The sequence below is a fragment of the Labrus bergylta genome, chromosome 10 (assembly GCF_963930695.1).
Source record: "Labrus bergylta chromosome 10, fLabBer1.1, whole genome shotgun sequence".
NCBI lineage: Eukaryota > Metazoa > Chordata > Actinopteri > Labriformes > Labridae > Labrus > Labrus bergylta.
In genome coordinates this window covers 1,688,530-1,703,561 of record NC_089204.1, presented here as the reverse complement: position 1 = coordinate 1,703,561, position 15,032 = coordinate 1,688,530, and the positions used below count along the sequence as shown (strand labels likewise).

The window sequence follows — 15,032 nt, the reverse complement described above, 5'->3', positions numbered from 1 at the left end:
ATACCAAGCCTATGGGACGGTGTGGGAGAACTGACTTAGCAACACACTGTATTACATGTGTGGTGTTAATGTCAATTCTCCTCCCAAGTCATATACAACAACAACTTCAACTTGCAGAATCTTTTTGTGTGAGTTTAATAGTTTAATTTCCTTTTCACTGCAGGCTGTGCTAATAACAGTCACTCAAAGTGTTTTTACACTGCAGGTCACACCTACACCTTTTAACCCATATGTACTCAATGATGCCGGAGGCTGCTATGTAAAGTGGCTATCAGTATTAACTTATTCACATTCCCACTCCGCCGCAGAAGCAGCGGGATCAACTGTCTTGCCTAAGGCCAACTCGACATGTGACTGCAGGAGCTGGGGCTCGAACCCCCCACCTCCATGAATCCTCAGATTTTACCTTCACTATTATTTTCTTAATTAATTCTTTATAAAAGTAATGTGATCATGGGTGTTATTGAGGTTTCTGTTCAGTGTATACATTAAGATAATTGAAGAACTGCTTGTGGGAGAGTAAAAACATCCTTTTCAAACAGTCAGATTTACAAATGTTCATTTTAAAATACATGAGGATCTTTAAGAAAAGCTCACCACTGCATGTGTTAGAATTCCCACTGAAGCTCTGGTTGTGTCTCTGAATATGAATGTGTTTCTTACATATTTTATCTTCCATATCTCCAGTTTTATGGTGCTGTCTGACAAGTGTGCTGTTTGTTCATGAAAACACACGCTGACACGATTCAGAGCTTGTCATTCACAACTTTATTGCACACAGTTTTTAATAAAAACCTCTGACTCTCAGCATAGAACAACACACTCATACACCACTGATAAATTACGGCAATAAATTAGCTTTAAAGCTGCAAGGGGACACAGGGTTTCTGTTTAACACATGATAGTTAAGAACACAGAGGAATTCACCCACATATAAGACACGGTATAAAAACGACATGTTTGCTCTGAGCTCACATTTCCTGAGGACAGGATATTCATATAAAAGTTGATATCTGGGTACTGTTGAAGTAAACGTATACCAATTATGTTATGTTTAATAATTATGGTATGTTGAATAAAAACAGTGCGATAAAAGGAAAATACATTTTTAATATCACATTTGTTCTTATTTTTTCTGACCACAAGTTTTTTTTACTTTTACATGACATATATAGTACATATATATGTCAATTATATTGGCACATCAAGTTTCATATAAAAAAGTCTAAAGTCTCAATCACTCCATTATTTAAAGATGAGTTGATGTGCTGAAACACAATAGATTATTTCTGTTGTTACATTCTTCCCCAGTTTCTGTCCAAGCTGAATGTGTGGTTGAAATGTAACAGAGCTGAGCGCTTTAACATGTTACTTGGTTTGCTTTTATGTGTGTTTTATGTCTACTCTGATTTTCTGTGATTGTAGTTTTCTCATCAGATTCCCCAGAGAACAAACAAAACACCACCAGAGACAAACATTGTTTGTCGTCACATCAACATTGAACTTCTTCCTGACAGATAATCTGTCTTTACTACGTGGACAGCAAACACCTCTGAGATCAATAAGTGTTAGTGCTGGGTCTTTCCATTGAGTGTGTCTTCTTTTGTTGGAAGGCTCTTAAGGAAGTGTTCAACATTCACAGTAATACTCTTTTTCTCTTCCTGTCTTAGAGTTTCAAAAGTTAAAATCTACACAACTCTTTTTCTGTTATATGAGTAAGAAACTCAACCAGGAGCTATTTAGGCTAAGCTTATGATGAAGAGAGAAAACAGGGTGAAACAGCTGGTCTGCCGCAAATCAAAGTGAACAAAATCCATCTTTGTACATCTTTTAAGATTCCCAGTTAATACATTAAACCTGTTTTTATTTATTTTCATTCAAATGAATGCATTCTTGACTCTGGATTACTGAGCTATGGACCTTAATAGGGACTGTTGATCAAATCACCAATACATGATGTGCCTGAAACCTTTTCTACCATTTGGACTTAGTCCCAATTTATTTTGTAATAATATATTAATAAGTAATTTTTTCAAGTTTACACAATGCATAAGGATGCATTGGCTGTGGCTCAGTGGGATAGTCACTTCATCAGAAGTTAATATGTATCAGCCTCTGCCATCAGTGTGTGAATGTGCTGTGAATGGGTGAAAGTGACATGTAGTTTCAAAAGCACTGACTAGTTAGAAGACTAAAAAAGGTAGGGGAGCACTTTACAAGTCCACGTCCATTAACCACCTATTTAGCAGGGTTGATTAAAAAAAGTATTTAAATGTAGCTCCTGTGAGGAACTTTTCACTGTGTTGTTTTTTCAGGTCCTCTGTGCACAAAGCTGCAACTCTTATATCTTTGCTTATTATGTCCTGTAGTCGTGTTTTTGAATAAAAACGTCTTTTAAATGTCAAACATATCTCTCTTCATGAATCTTTGCCATGGAAAATGTAAAACAGGGCTGATCTTTTCATCTGACACCTACCCTTCTCCAAAGGTTTCAGACATTAAAGATACATTTATAGAAATAAACAGATTTGTCACTGATGGTTTTGTTTGTTTTTGTAGCTCTATAGATCAGAATTAATAACAGTCTGTTTCAAAACCAGCAAAAAAAAACTCCTCCCAGGAGCTTTAAATAACACAAATAGTGTGTACTGTATATTGTTTTGTACATCTCGTCCTGTTTTTTAGATTAAAAATCTGATCTGTGTTCATTCAAAACATCAAACCTGGGTAAATGACATCTCGTTTTAACACATCTGCAGGTGTTCCTCAGGGTTAGCAGGTGAAAGGAACAACTCCTAGCATTAAGTGTCTTCAGAGTATTCTGTTTGAAGTCCAATAAAAGCCCTTAAGTGATGTCACTCAGTGTTTTTTTGTGACCCAAGACTTAAGTTTTTAAACTTACTGTATCTTTCTAGACCTCTGTAGACCGCTGCTCATCTCTACGGCAGGCTACATGCTCCAGGATAAAAATCCAACACCCCAACTGATACACAACTGAACATGCTGGGGTTCATTGTTGGTGATGTAGGCACCAGGTAATGTGGTTCCTACAGGTTCACAGTTTGAGACTAAAAACTCATCCTGTTGGTGGACCCAGTTCAGACCCAGGTTCCTCTGTCCTTTGACTCTGCAGTGCTGTGTGAGAGAGCCTAGCCACCAGTGTCTCTCTCTCTGTCTCTCTCTGTTTTTGTTCCATGGGTGTTACACCCGCTCAGTCTATACCACTTCAGTATTCAATTTCTTCTTCTCCTGTTCTGATACATTCAGGAAGCTAATCTGACATTCATGCTCATCTTGTCCTGTTTGCCGGCACTTTGTCTTTCCTCCCTGTTGTGATGATGATGTTGATGATGATAATGTCAGAGACTGGCAGAGGGCGTGGCTACAATCCCTGCAGTGACCCTGCAGTACAAGGGTGGCGGTCAGCACCACCACCCCGAGTGTCATCCCAGCCAGCACCAGCAGGATGATGAGCTGCACCTCCGACAGGCCAGCAGCGCCGCGCTCGCTCACTGTCACCTTTAGCAGCCTGTCGCCTTGAGGACTGCTGTCATTACTGTTGGTGATGCTGCTCCTCTGGTTTCTCTCCCCAGTGGTCAGCTGAGGTCTGACCCCGCCTCCTTCCCAGCCGACCGTCGTCCAGCCAGGCTCTTGGTCGTTGTGTCTTATCAGCACAGTTTCACAGGTGGTGCCGATGTAGCCCGGCTTGCAAATGCAATGAAAGCCTCCGGCAAGATCCAAGCAGCGGCCGTCATTGAGGCATGGCCGGCTGGCACAGTCGTCCAGGTTGACCGTGCAAAAGCGCCCAGTGAGGCCAGCCGGGCAGAGGCACGAGAAGCGGTTGACACCATCCAGGCAAGTTGCGCCATTGGCACATGGCTTCATCTGACAGTCATCCACGTCTATCTCACAGTGCGCTCCCGTGAAGCCGGCCAGGCAGCGACACATTAACTTCTCTGCAAAGCCATCTGCATCCTCACACAGACCGCCATTTTTACATGGAGACCTGGAGACAGAAGAGAAACACATGTGACTAAATGGCTTTGAGTGCAGCTTAGGCTGGAGGAAATGTGATCAGATCTGCAGGTATGTTTGTAATGGATTAAGGAAAACTTTCCCTGATAAAAAAAAAATGCACTAATGAAAAGTAAGAGTTATTAGAATTAGTCAAGAGAGGAACATGTTTGATCTCAATCCATCAAACAGTTATTGAGATATTTGAGACTGGACTAAGCCATGATGAGGAAGAACACCTGACAGACCTCCTCTGATGGCAGGGTCCGGTCTTCAGATGACAGTCTCTGCCATGGAAACCCTCAGGACACAGACACATGTATTCACCACTGTCCTCCATCACACAGGTGGCTCCATTCTGACAGGGCTGCTGCTGTGAGCACACGAACAGGTCTGAAACATGAAACAAGAACAGAAACATGACACAAGAACTGACATAACACCTGAAATATTGAGCTTACACTGGAAACATCAAAAAAGACCCAGAAATTCCACAAAGACATGTAAAGGCAAGCTTTGGAACTAGTTTGATCTTTCAAACACACAACTATGTTCTGCTGCAATATTCAAGACCCCAAAATTCAAACTAGAACCAAAACATTAAGTGGCCTTAAAGCACATGAAGGCATTCTCTTAAAAAAATGAAAGTCTTACACACAGGTCCTTGTAAGTGTTAGTTATAAGACAAAACACTTTCTAACTTTCTGGGAGATGCAGGATTTCTGTAGTAAATGTTAAATCTGCATGTTTTCTGAAGTTTCATAATAAAAGACAAATCAGTATTTTGCACATTTTGTACTTTTTCATCAATATTAATTCAATTACCGGTAAATTTTTTCACAACTGAAGTGTTAAACAAGAAATAACAGAACAAAACCTCAAACATCAAACTTGACCAGAAACATCAACAAAATCATAATCTATAGAATCTGATTGATCAGTTTTATAGCTTGAGAGTTTTACAAAAATGTCTATCCCAGTGTCTGATGCAAAAACATTTACCTACATATATTCTTCTTATTCATGAAAAAATATTAATATGTAATACCAAGCACAATAATATTCAGCGATGGGTTTTATTTTCCTTCATCTTCTTATGAAGCTTGCATGATTCCACATGATTCCTTCATTCCACAATATTAGTTCAGTCAGACAAATCACATTTGTGTCGTTTAAAATATTTATTGCAGCAGAACATAGTTTGTGTTTGTCGTCTAGGCTCTCACCTAATCACTTCTCACAGTTTTAATTTACATGCAGAAATTTGAAGTGTAAACCCCCCAGTCAGAGTGTACAGGTGGATGCTGGGGTAGTGGTGGGGCTAAGCCAGAGTGCAGAACTGCTGCAGAGGAGAGAACCTTATTGCAGCTTAAATTGACCGCTAATTGTGAGGAGGTGTTGTCAGGTGAATGTTGAGAATGAGGCATGTCCAGTGTGAAATCAGTGCAGCTCCAGTTGACTGCCTAAACTAGCTCGCTGGCGTCACCTCATTTGTTTACTTTTGGTTACTGTAGCAACTTTTAACCAATCACCTTAGAATGATGTCATGAGTTTGGTTTCACAACACATCTAAAAGTGTGAATATTTGCAGGTTATTTTAAAAGCATTTCTAATAGATACAAATGATCCCAAAGTCAGAGACGGTGATTATGAATGGGTAAGATGTGCTTTGGTCTGAACACAGCTAATCAAAGTATTTAAAACTAAGGTACTGCTAGTTCCTTGAAGTAAAGGACAGGAGTATGACTTCTTCTGTTTAAAATTTAAAACATAAAAAGTAAAGGGTGTCTTGTACCTTACCTTTGTCACAGAATCGGCCCCCCCAGCCTGGCTCACAGCTGCACTGCCATGGTTGCTGACAGGAACCGTGCAGACAGCCAGGCATTGGCACGCAGAGGTCACAGTGCTGACCGTCCCAACCAGGGTCACATCTGTGTACATATAGGGACATGGGAACAGTTACACATTGGCATTTAAGTTTAGATATGATCTGATTGTTCAGTTTTATGTGACATTTCACACCTCCTGTACAACATGATCAAACTGCAGAGCAGGGGGTTACAAAACAAATCCATACATGTGAAATCTCTGACTGCCTGTTCACCTGTGGAACATCAAAGCAGCAAAGGGTGCTCAAACAAGAGGATATGTGATCCTTCCAGCTCTCCTTAACCAAATGACTGAAACATTAGAGGAACACACACACACACACACACACACACACACACACACACACACACACACACACACACACACACACACACACACAAAACCCACACACAGCCATTGATTTAACAGGACCACATTATTTATGGACTTCTCACCTGCACACTCCTGTCTCGTCACAGCGGCTGTTGGTCATGTTACAGCTGCAGTCACTTCCTGCAGAGAAGAAGAGTTCAGGTCAGAGACAGGAAGAATGAGTTTCTTGACATTAAAAAAGTGACACACTTTGCTGGCATTAAAGTAATAGTGGAGGAATAATTGTTCAGGTTTTATGTGATATGGAGACCTCTTTTAGGTCTTTGTCTATACCAAAGCAATATATATTCCTTGGATAAATATAGAAGGCCAAACAGAGATACAACTTCTTGTATATTTTAAATTGTACCAAACGTATCTATCAAGGTTCTATCTATACAGTTTTAAATTAAACACTGACTATCGTGATATATAGGTGTTTACCATGATGTCATTTGCTGGTGAAGTTTTAAGTAGGCAGGCTAAAATATCCACTAAGATAGAATGTTGTTTGCAAAAACATTAGTGAGCCAGCAAGCTCAGGTTAGCCCACATGCTTTAATGTTGCATAGATCTGACTCTAGCTGCTAAGTTACATTTGCTGATAAAATAAGTTGCAAACAGCAAGTTAGACAATTTACCAGTCAGATCACCATAAGATCAAAGTGGATGAGATATCTGAAGTTATCCACTCAAGACAGTATTTTGTTACACAAGCTATAATGACCAATTTGTCCCTGTTACAAAGCAAAATGATGTTAGCAAATTTATCAAAACTGATATCTCACATGAATAAAATATGGTGCCAGTTGGGTTTTACTCGATGAAACTTTTTGTGTTTTGTGTTAGACTCTGTCTTGTGGTGAGTTCTGGTATTGCTGACATGAGCAGGCTCTTCTGGAGAGTGCAGGTTGTCTAGTAACAATGCTACAGTTCACTTAGCAGACGCTTTTATCGAAAGCAACGTTCATCAGACAGTAAGTACAACACAAGCGAGAATCTAGAAGCTTTCTCTTAAGGTGCAAATGGACTGTTTTTGTCGCTGTTTTGTAAGCGAGCAGCAGAGTTTTAAATTTGATGCGAGCAGTAACTGGAAGTCAATGTAAGGAGATGAACAGCGGAGTGACTTGCGCTCTTTTAGGAAGGTTGAAGATCAGTCTTGCTGCTGCATTTTGTATCATTTGCAGTCAGTGTGCAAACAGATTGGAGAACCAGACTTGGATGCCATAGGTGTCCACATCGAGTACCACAGACACAGGCTCCTTGCAGCAGTGCACACACTAAAGGATGAAGACAAAAGGAAAGCACCAAGCTACTTCCTTCTTCCTACATAGTGCATGTAGGAAGACCTGCCAGTAGAGAGTTGAAATAATCGATGCGTGATATCACAAGAACCTGTACCAGGAGCTGTGTAGCATGTTCTGACAGGTAAGGTCTGATCTTCCTGATGTTGTACAGGTCAAATCGACATGACCGGGCAATCGAGGCTACTTGAACCTTAAAAGTTAGCTGGTCATCAATCATGACACCAGGTTCCGGGCAGACTTTGTGGGCATGAGTTTGGTTGTACCAAGCTGGATATTGATCTGTGGTTGAATAGAGGGACTGGATCGTGACATCAGCAACCACTGTCTTCATTGGTGCTGTAGTGGAGCTTCAAATATGCAGTGTCATTGTCTCTTTTATCCCTGCAGAACTGTCCTTCAAATAGAAATGAGTCAACAGGCTTTGAGAGCCTACAGGGACAGAGAGGTAGGAACCATTTTTGTAAGTTATAATCTCTTCTCACATTGGAAATAAAAGTGATTCATACATTTGGCTACACATAGTACCTGTATTTCAGAGTCCAATAAGTGTGTCCTTGACTTTGCACAGCTTTCATTATCATGTCTGCTCTGTCACAAAATTGTTCAGCTTTTTTTTCATTCACTTTCTTCATGAGGTTACCTGGGGACACTGAGGCTTACTCGCAGACCAGCGTTAAAAGGGAAGAGACGGAATGAGGACTGACTGTGGTTCAGATGACTGTTGAGCATGGATTGGATTTAAAACAGCAACCCTCCCCATGTTACCAGTTTATGTGTGTGTGTGTGTGTGTCAGTCAGCTGTTACTATTTATTTAAGTGTTCTAGGTCTCTGGTGAGACATTAGTAGTTGACAGTTTGACCCCTCGGCCCTGGTGCTGGGTGAGCCACGTGTCGGGTGTTACAGTGCGTCTGTCATGGAGACAGCTGGACAAACAGGAAGTAAACGACCTGCTGCTATGCAGTAAAATAAGTATAATGCCTAGTTGAAACACATTCTACTAAAAGAGCTCTAAGATTCATTGGTTCATTGGTCAGAGGCTGGAACAAAAGTTGGGCCGTCGAGGAGCAAGGGGCCCTTGTAGAGCTCTACCATTGGGAGGGTGGTTACTTGCTCATTTTTTTATATAATCATTGATGCACCCCTACTTCCAAACATTAACTGCTTTCATTTAATAGAAAAAAATACATAAACACAGAATCATTCAAAACAACTTGTACCTCTCAGAAAATCAAAAATATCAAACAGACAAAGTATTCTGCATAAAGCTGAATACATGTTCAACAAAGATAAGGCTGATAGAAGTTATTTCCTGGCTGTTTTTTGGTCCTAACTATCAAATGCAGCAGCGATTACTAACCATCCAGAGATTTTTCTCTGTAGTAAAGATGCTACAATGTTTGCGATGAGTTATTGTTGTGTTAGCAGCAGTTATGGATGATCCTAACAGGTGTTGGATGGATTATAAAGAAATTGGGTTCAGATGGTCCTGATCCTCTCTGGAGGAATTACAAATACTGTAAGTGATCCTGTGAGTTTTTATTAAGCGCCATAATCAAATCTAGTTGTGTGTTCAATACTTTCATTTTTGACTAAATACTTGCAGAACTGATGATAATTCCATCATCCTCTGCTGGATTGTTTGTCTACAACAAGTCCTTAAAGTTACTGTTTAGTTTAGGTTAGCATGGGCAGCTCTGACTCAGTTGGTAGAGTCGGTTGTCTCTCAACCAGAAGGTAGAGGGTTTGATCCCCAGCTCCTGCAGCAACATGTTCGCTGTGTCCTTGGGCAAGACACTTAACCCCAAATTGCTCCCGCTGCTGTCGGCGGCGTATGAATTGGTATGAATGAGATTAGTTACTTCTGATGGTCTCACTACATGTGAATATGTAGGTGTGACATGTGAGCAGTCTGAAGACTAGAAAAGCGCTCAAGTCCATTTACCATACTAACAGGCTAACAGGCTAACCTCAGATGTTGCAAATGGTAAGCATTGTGAGTATATGAGCACTACGATGTTAACTTGTATCTCAAAGCCTTGCTTGTTTCAGCACTGCCTGACACAGCTGTCATTATGAATGCAGATTATTTTGTTTCCAGAGTTGATGTCAGTAAATATCTTCCTTAGTGTTTGTTTGGAGGTGTTTCCAGGTGTAAGGAAGTACAACTGTATGTAAAAATATCTTTCTGCAGTCATTCAATGAAAATTTATCTGAGAAGCTTTCAGATTCTTCTTGCTCTCTGGAGGATCAAACTCTGCTTCAACTTCACCATAACAGCAAAGTTATTAGCATGAATATTTTTTTTCTCTGTGTATAGACCACCAGCCGTGAACTCTGACCTCTCAGCTCTGAGCGCAGGTAAAGTGAAGCTGCGGGTGGCTCAAGTGTCCACTGGAATTTGAGGGGATTGTTTTCAAAGGAGGCCCTGACGGAGAGACAACAGGCCTGTCCTCGGAGCTTTGGCAGTTCCAGGACAGAGCTCTGGCAGCTCAAGCACGGATCTCCGTCCTGAAGCTGCTAGGAACGCCAGGAACGTCAACCAGGTCACACTTAGTGGAAGAACAGCCGGGGGGTGCTAAGTGTTATCTGAGAGAAGTCAGACAACAGCAAGTGGAGGGTTAATCTGACAGCTGGGGGGCTTGGAATAACAGGGAACAATGAACAGCTGAGGCCTAGTGGATCCTCACTGAGCATGCTGTGTGCAGTGCACATTCATCCATTCATCCAGGCATTACTAAACGATAAAGATTTACTGCCTCCTCTTCATCTCAGGACTGTTGATCAGTGTTTAGAGATACTTGAAATAAACAATACTGACTGTGTTGATAATACTGGGGCTGTTCTGATGGACAACCAGGACCACCAGAAAAACCAGGGGCCACCAGGGGTTAACAGGGCAATCAACGGCCACAAGGGCCACCAGGGTCATGCAGGGTTCTACCTGCAGGAAGCAAAGTAAAGCTGTATTTGTATAGGATAGGTATTACCAATCAAAGTTTATTAAAAAAAAAACCTAACCAATACTGAAACATAAAAAACACATCAGTTAAATGGATACTTCACTCATTAGCATTAAGCTTTGTATCATTAGAAACCTGGTAGTATTTTTGAATGGTCGTGCATCCCGCCTTCATTTTCCCCTGAGATGGGAAATCTTTGTATTTCTAAGTCTGAAAAGGAGCTTCCAGTGACGCAAAAATCATAATTTTGCATCATCGGTGGCTGCTGTGGGTGAAGCTACAGACCAATCACAGATCAGTGGGTGGGACCTCACTCCCAGAATCGAAACTTAATGTCCGCCATATTGCTTGGTAGCTAGGGTTGGGAAGTAACGGATTACATGTAACGGCGTTACGTATTTAAAATACAAAATAAGAGTAACTGTATTCCGTTATAGTTACAGTTTAAATTGGTGTATTCTGAATACAGTTACTTTCTCAAAAAAAGGATTACTTGTAGGGATTACTTTGCGGCACTACACGCAGGTTGCACTGTGCGGATGCAGAAGCAGGTGGCATTATGTGCACAGGTACGCTGCAAGTCAATGCGCATGAGCACTTTCCACACAACCCAATGACAATGGCAGAGGATGAGAAAAACGACCAGGAGGACAAAAATGCATTTTTGGCATGGAAATTCAGAGAACATTTTACCTACAAACCTGGTCAAGAAGGCCGCAACATCACAGTGTTTACATGTTTCAAATGACAGAAAAATAAATGGCATGCCTTTATTTTTTAATTTGATACAATATTCTAATCCTTAAGGAAGAGAAACACCAGGATTAAACTACAGGCGATTGTTGCCATATATCCAAACAAAACTGAACATTCACAGCCTCTGCATTCTAAAGAATTTCAACATGGACATTTATGTCTTCCTATTTCCCTCTTTTCACCAACATTATATTTTAAACTGGGGATTTCCTTTTTCTTGGGTTGCGCGTCTCTCCCCCAGCTCGCCCGCCCCTCGGTGCGCTCCTCTCCATAGTGCACTCGTCACCTCCCTCTAAAGCTGCTGCTACTACTCTGTAGGATGCTTGGATGGGGGGACCTCACCACTGTTTGTACCCCCGTCTTCGATACCTCTTACCAGGGCATTTATGTCCGATCAGACACAGCACTGGCCAGCTGTCTGGTGCACATCAACGGCGAGTGTAGAGCGCCCGTGCCACAGAGAACACAGTGTACACCTCCTGCTCAATGTATGACACTTCATTCTTAAGATTAAGGGAAGAAAAGAGAGGCCCTGTTTAATGCCGAGGTTTTCTTATAAGCCGAATTTTCTCTGTAATATTCAGATTTATCTCCAATAGCTCGAAAGTATTGTGCGTTTATTTGCCTCTCTCACTGATACCTATTTTGCACTTGCAGTCATCCTGCTTTCTGTCCAAACTCTCCATGACGTAAACCAGTAGAACAACCTAACTTAAATAGTACCGCCTCCACAAGGTTTGCACCTGGTGTCATTTTCTTAGTAGATCACCCGCAAAACGCCCACCAACCAAACGTGCAAACTTTTGGAGCGAACACGCAATTTAGTACTCTTTAATTGGGAGCTTAGTAAATCTGGCCCTTAGAGTATAACAAGTGGCAAAATAAATGATGAATGATGAAGGAAAGCACATTTGGCAGAATTACAAACAATCCACTAGTGGTGGAGCTCTTCTGTTGTACATGCCAGCAGCCTACCATTTAGTCCATACATTTATTGGCACCACTAGGTTGCAGGACAAAATTTACCACATTTGTGTTTCGTGTACTTGCATAACTTTTTCTCTGAAGACAGTAATTAGATCGTTCTCTAAAGCATGTGGTAACTAAATTCAGTGTTCCTGATAAACACGCTCAGCTAGACGATTTTGAAGTAAGCTAAAAGTAATCCAAAAATATTTAGAATACATTACTTTACTTGAGTAATCCAAGGGAATACATTACAGATTACATTTTAGGACATGTAATCAGTCATTTGTAGGGGGATACATTTTAAAAGTAACCCTCCCAACACTGTTGGTAGCTATGCTAACAGGCTCTATGAAGAAAGCTAATAATAGCGAAAATTATGTTTCAACTTCTGCCGACAGGCGGGTGTTCTGCCTGCTGGCCGCTGCCGGCCACTGGCAGCAGCCGAGCCGGCGGCGGTGAGGACAAGGAGCGGGAGCTGTGCATTCTGGGATTTGGTGTCTTTCATCCACATGAGCCAAAAAGACACTTTCTGCCTTTTCTCGGCCAAGACGGCACCAACTTCAAAATGTATTTCACATTTCTACTACATATATGACCCAATGTCAATACAGATTCATGTTTCAACGGCTGAAGTATCCCTTTAATTGAAACGAAAATAAAAACGAGGCTTAACCAATAAAAAAACTAACTAAACTGTATCGTGTGCATGTTCATAAAAAATAATTTAAAAAAAATAAAATGAGAGAGAAACGCTTTGTTCGCGTCTTTGGCACAAGCATACTGACTGACACATGCTTTATGGTTTTTCTCAGACAGAGAGATTTAAGTTTTGGATGAGATTATGCAGGGGTGACATCATGAAGTTTGTGTGCACAAATTGTACGATGTATACTTTTTCTGGCCCTCTCCAGTCTCGACCCTGACTAGTATCACATAGGCCTATTACAAAAACATTAAAACTAACACTGAAACTTAAAGAAACTAAACTAAAACTAAGCATTTACAAATTCGAGACTACACTAAACTAAAACATTTGCATTCAAAACTTATTTAAACTAAACTGAAGTTGAAATTTTAATTACTGCATTGCACCAAACATTCATGCTGGGGGGTAATTCCCAAATCACCAGAGGTCTAAGTAATACTAATCTTGTGCAAATAGGGCTTAAGACATAAAGTCTCTAGAAGACATCAACAGTCTTAAATGATACTACAGTCCCCAGAGGCTCCCCAGTCCCCAGAGGTAGTACATTCCCCAGAATTATGACTGCACAGTTATTTCAGTGGCATTAGATACCACAGTCTCCAGAGATATTCAGTTCCCAGACAACAGTCGGTACAACAATCCTTAGAGATACTAGTCACCAAAAGTTCAACTGTCCCCAGAGTTACTACAGTCACACAAGTATTAAAGTCCCCAGACATACTACAATCCCCAAAAATATACTGCCCTCAGTATTAGTACTGTACTGAGTTCCCCACTAGTGACAAGAGTAACTCTGCCACCCCAGGTTTAGAAGGAAGTGAAAAGAAGTGACAGGGCTCTAGAGCCAGAGAAATCTGCTGGAACTTGAGCTTATCCAAGTGTAAATGCATCGAAGAGGAGAAGAGAAACCAACTGAACGAGGTCTGTTTTTGTCTGTCTGACTTAGAAATGGTCCTTTGACTGCAGTAAAGTTGACATGGACTGTTCGAGACCCTCCCCTCTGGCAAGAGGCTGCGGTCCATCAGGACCAAACCGCTGATGCTAGCCTCATGAACAATGCCCCTGCCCTCCCACCTCCCCACATAACACAGACTCTCATCCAGCCCCACAGTCAGAGAGCATTACAGTAATGTGAAGACTGAAATGATTTTATGCTTTACATTAACGCTCACTGAATATTGCATCTTTTGTACATTTTGTGTTTTTATATTTTTTTATACTATATTATATATATTTGTAATTGCTTCTTATATATATTTTTTTTTTTAGTTGCTGCTATTTTTGCTTTATTTCCTTTGCTTACACCAAAACACCAAGTCAAATGTGTAAATGTATACTTGACAATAAAAAACTATTCTGATTCTGTAAAGGATCTGGAGTTATTTAATTCTGACATCTGGACCTTGCTGTTCTTGAGAAAAAGTTGCTTCAACAAGTCACTGTACAGGTCAGGAGTGTAGAGCTGTAAATAGGAGCTGCTGTGAAATAACCTGATCCTGATCCTCCTGCTTACATGGGTGGCAGTGTTCAGCATCATCAACTTATATATGTAACTCGTAAATAACGCAAGATAAACACGTATATGACCTCATCAAAGATGGAAGTAGTTCTCTGAGCTTGTACTGCCTTGCTTTTAGAAATCAACTCCAACCTACTGTGAAGAGTTTTTAAACTGGTTATGAAATAAACAAATTCAATACTGATGCCCCCACATGACCTACAAAGGTAAAAGACATCATATGGTGAAAGTGATTATTTCTATGTATTTAGTGCCTATCACAAAGAGTCAGAGTGGGTGACACATATGACGGTTAAAAGACGACGGGAGAAGATTAATTTCAGAGAACAACTTTAAGTTCAGAGTAGCTTTAAAGCTCCTGTGAGGTACTTGTAGTTTGCGACTATTTTGGCGCCCCATGTGGACGAAAAAGGTACTTCACATGTCTTTGCTGAACTTATCCAGGTGTCTTATCCGACCAAATTTCTTCCTTGGATTAATCAAGTATTAATGATTCTGCTCCTGTACTTACATTATTGTTTTCTGATACGAATTTTTGAACAGTCAACCCTTTTACTCA

The 15,032-nt window shown here is 40.8% G+C and overlaps 1 protein-coding gene across 2 annotated transcripts in view; it reads right to left on the bottom strand.

The window, feature by feature from the left end:
• Nucleotides 1-745: 745 nt before the first annotated feature.
• The window catches only part of dlk2 (delta-like 2 homolog (Drosophila)), a 28,511-nt gene continuing 14,224 nt past the window's right edge, over nt 746-15,032 (bottom strand). For both annotated transcript variants that reach the window (XM_065959830.1, XM_065959829.1), the window contains exons 3-6: nt 6,339-6,396; nt 5,815-5,945; nt 4,263-4,407; nt 746-4,006 (exon numbers count right to left, since the gene is read on the bottom strand). In XM_065959830.1, coding sequence (XP_065815902.1) covers nt 3,217-4,006; nt 4,263-4,407; nt 5,815-5,945; nt 6,339-6,396 — 1,124 coding nt within the window. In that variant the 3' untranslated portion in view covers nt 746-3,216. The remainder of the gene's footprint in view (nt 4,007-4,262; nt 4,408-5,814; nt 5,946-6,338; nt 6,397-15,032) is intronic.